The following is a 3,251-nucleotide window of genomic DNA, read 5'->3' as shown; positions in this document are numbered from 1 at the left end:
TTCCCGCGTGTGGCTTCGCCGCTTCCCGTGCGTTTCCCCGCCGCGGCGCTCGAGCCTCTTGCTTCGGGAGCCCTTGGCGCGCGCTCCGCCCGGGCCCTGCCCAGCGCCAGGCGAGCCTTCGGCCGGGGAAAGGCCCCCGCGGCGCCCGCCCGTCCCCGCCTCCGGTTGCCCGCGGCCGAGGGCGGCGCGGGTTCGAAAGGCCAAGCCGCAGCCGCGGGCGCTGCGCTGGAGCGGGGCCGCAGAGGGCGCCCGCTCGCCTCCCGGCGGCCCTGAGCGCGGCAGCGGCTGGCCAGAGCCGGGCGGCCACGGCGGAGCCTCCAGCGGGAGGGGCAGCGAGCTGCGCGGGGCGGGGCGGGCTGGGGCTCCCGGGGGAGCGCCGCCTGGCCCGCCTCAATAAAAGGCTCGTTCCAGCCGCTCGCCCGCCCGCCGCCCTCGTCTCCGCCTGCAGCAGCGCCATGGCCGGTGAGTGCCCGAGCAGCGGGCGGGCGGGCGGGCCTCCAGGCTGCGCTCGCTGTCCGAGCCCCTCCGCAGCGCCGAAGGGCCCCGGCCCCGGCCCGGCGAGCGGCTCAGCCCCCCTTTCCTCCTCCTCCTCCTCCTCCTCCTCCTCCGCAGCGAGAACGGCGCTGATCGTCCTGGCTCACGCCGAGCGCGCCTCCTTCAACCACGCCATGAAGGAGGCGGCCGTGGAGGCGCTGCGCGCCAGTGGCTGGACCGTGGCCGTCTCCGACCTGTACGCCATGAAGTTCAACCCGGTGCTTTCGCGGGACGACGTTACCGGTAGGCGCCGCCGCTCCGGCCAGAGGCTCCGGCCCCGGCCCCGGGCCCGACCGCGCCCGGCCCGAGCCGCGCCAAGCCGCCGCTCTCTCTGCTTCCCCCCTCCCTGCAGGCGGCGCCCAGGACCCGCAGCACTTCAGCTACCCGGCCGAGACGCGCCGGGCGTGGGAGGAGGGCCGCCTGAGCAGCGACATCGTGGCCGAGCACCGCAAGCTGGAGGCGGCCGACCTGGTCATCTTCCAGGTGGGCCCCCCCCTCCCCGGCGGCCGCTGCGCAGGAGCCCCCTGGGCGGGGCGGGAGCGGCCTCGGGCCCAGAGCGCTGGCTGGCCGGCCGGCGCCAGAAGGACGCGCTGCGCTGCGCTGCCCCGCCCCGCCCCGCCCCCCGCGCGGAAAGCAGGGCGGGCGCCTCCCGGCCCAGGGCTGCCGGCTGCTGCTCCCGAGTTCGGGCGGAGGCGGGAAGGTCCGCCCGGCCCCCCGCGCGGAAAGCAGCGCCAAGCCGAGTCCAGCGCACGTTGACGGCCCCCGGGCGGGCGCGGGCGCGGGCGCGGGGCAGGGAGAGGCCGCCGGCTGCGGAGACCAGCCCCGCGCGCCGGGCGCTTCCGCTTGTCTTGCAGTTCCCCCTGCAGTGGTTCGGGGTGCCGGCCATCCTGAAGGGGTGGTATGACCGCGTCCTCACGCCGGGCTTTGCCTACTCCTACGCGGGCATGTATGAACGGGGGCCCTTCCAGGTACGCGCGCCCGGGCGCCGCTAGAGGGGCGGCCGGCTGGGACCCGCGCCTCGGGCAAAGCCGCCGCCGCGGCTACAGTGCCTCCCCCCCCCGGTGGGGCAGGCGCGGCCCCGAGCCACTGGCTGGGGAGGGGGGTGTCTCCCATTGCAAAGCTTCAGCCCTCCTGCGGCTCCTAGCATGATGGGCCTTTGGCTCCTGGCAGAAAAAGAAGGCCCTGCTGTCTTTCACCACCGGGGCGCAGGGCTCCGCCTACACGCCCCACGGCATCAACGGAGACATCAACGTCGTTCTGTGGCCTTTGCAGGTGAGAACGCTAAAGCCAGCCTTGGGCCCCGTTTCTCAGGAGGCCGCCTGCTCCCCTTGCTTTGAGTTAGCAGGAGGAGGCCTTCCCTAAGGCTGCTCGCAGCGCCTCCTCCCTGCAGGTCCTAACGCCAGAGTTAAGACTGCCGGGGACCAGGTGGGGAAGGGGTCTAGGCGAAGGCAGGGCAGAGAGGGTCGCCGCTCTGCCTCCGGGTTGACCCCCCTTCCCCCCTTGGCCTTGTACTTTGAGTCCTCTCTCTCCTGGCAGAGCGGTACCCTGCACTTCTGTGGCTTCCAAATCTTGGAGCCCCAGATAGCTTTCGGTATTGCCCACACACCAGCAGAGGTTCGGGCTCAAATCCTGGAAGGGTGGAAGAAGAGACTGGCGACCATCTGGGATGAAGAGCCCCTTACGTTTGCCGTAACTGACAGCTTTGACCAGAGCTTTGCTGGCGGGTTTGTCCTGAAGAAAGAGGTCGAAGAACAGCTGGAAGATCAGAAGTATGGGCTGACAGTTGGTCAGCATCTGGGGAAGCCACTCCCACCTGATGGCCAGATCAAAGCCCAGAAGAAATAGCCACACCTGGGGAGCATTGGTGGGGGAGGGCTAGCAGCCCCGTGCCTTTTCTGGGTTGCTTAGCATTATCTAGCAGGGTAGAAAGCAGGTTCTCCCCCTCTCCTGGTATTATTCTAGGCATGTGCTTTCGTTAAACAGCTGTGAGGGGAATCAGGCAACAGAGGGAGGGCAGGCAGGAAAGGCAGGGGAGGGGTCTTTCCCCAGGGTCTTCGCTGTACCTGGCCTTAGGATGTAGCTGCTTCTCTACTAACGAACATACCAATTGTCATTCCAACCAAGCCTGAGCACCCGTTTCTAGCATTTAACACACTTTTCCAGGTGGGAAGAACAGGGGCAGAAAGCTAATTTTCTAGAGGTTGCCTCCTTTTGTGGGCGGGGCTTCTCTTCCAGCAGACTGTTTATGTGTAAACCTGAGTCTTCAAATAAAGAGGATTTTTTAACCACTGCAAGCACGTGTCTTAACCAAGAGAACCTTTTTTAAAAAATTAACAGGCCAGATCATGCAGTCCCTGGGTTTAGGCAAGATGGTTTGGGGCCAGTGTGCACATTTTGTACACGTGAACATTCTTCAGGTGTGACAGCCATGCGTGTGTGTGAGACCAGTGGGCAGGCCCAGAGGGCACAGGGAGAGTAGCAGGCAGAAGGCAAGGGGCTGAATTCAAACCTCAGCCATGGGGCCAAAATTTATGGCAACAGGCATGTCTCCCAAAATATCTCTCTCTCTCTCTCACACACCCACACACACACACACCCTTCAATGCTGCTATGACTCTTGTGAAGCCTGCAAAATAGTGTGTCATGGGAGCGAGTCTGGCATTGTCGAGGGGGTGCAAGTGGCAGGTTCCTGAGCCAGAGGCCTGAGAAGCACGAGG

The 3,251-nt window shown here is 66.5% G+C and overlaps 1 protein-coding gene across 2 annotated transcripts; it reads left to right on the top strand.

Moving 5' to 3' along the window:
- Positions 1-357: 357 nt before the first annotated feature.
- NQO1 (NAD(P)H quinone dehydrogenase 1) lies at positions 358-2,828 on the top strand. Of its 2 annotated transcripts, XM_055000917.1 has the most exons (6): positions 368-462; positions 613-777; positions 887-1,017; positions 1,389-1,502; positions 1,705-1,806; positions 2,071-2,828. In XM_055000917.1, the coding sequence occupies exons 1-6, from the start codon at positions 456-458 to the stop codon at positions 2,377-2,379; spliced, it is 828 nt and encodes a 275-aa protein (XP_054856892.1). In that variant the 5' UTR covers positions 368-455; the 3' UTR covers positions 2,380-2,828. The 2 variants fall into 2 exon arrangements, with proteins under 2 accessions (XP_054856893.1, XP_054856892.1); XM_055000918.1 differs by lacking the exon at positions 1,389-1,502 and having other exon boundaries at positions 358-462.
- The last annotated feature ends 423 nt before the right edge of the window (positions 2,829-3,251 follow it).

The sequence above is a fragment of the Eublepharis macularius genome, chromosome 16 (assembly GCF_028583425.1).
Source record: "Eublepharis macularius isolate TG4126 chromosome 16, MPM_Emac_v1.0, whole genome shotgun sequence".
NCBI lineage: Eukaryota > Metazoa > Chordata > Lepidosauria > Squamata > Eublepharidae > Eublepharis > Eublepharis macularius.
This window is presented reverse-complemented; position numbering and strand designations above follow the sequence as displayed.

Bases quoted from the DNA above. Each gene is read 5' to 3' on its own strand.
- NQO1 (XM_055000917.1), top strand. The intron at 778-886 runs GTAGGCGCCGCC...CCCTCCCTGCAG, and splicing joins TTCGCGGGACGACGTTACCG to GCGGCGCCCAGGACCCGCAG. The intron at 1,018-1,388 runs GTGGGCCCCCCC...CTTGTCTTGCAG, and splicing joins CCGACCTGGTCATCTTCCAG to TTCCCCCTGCAGTGGTTCGG.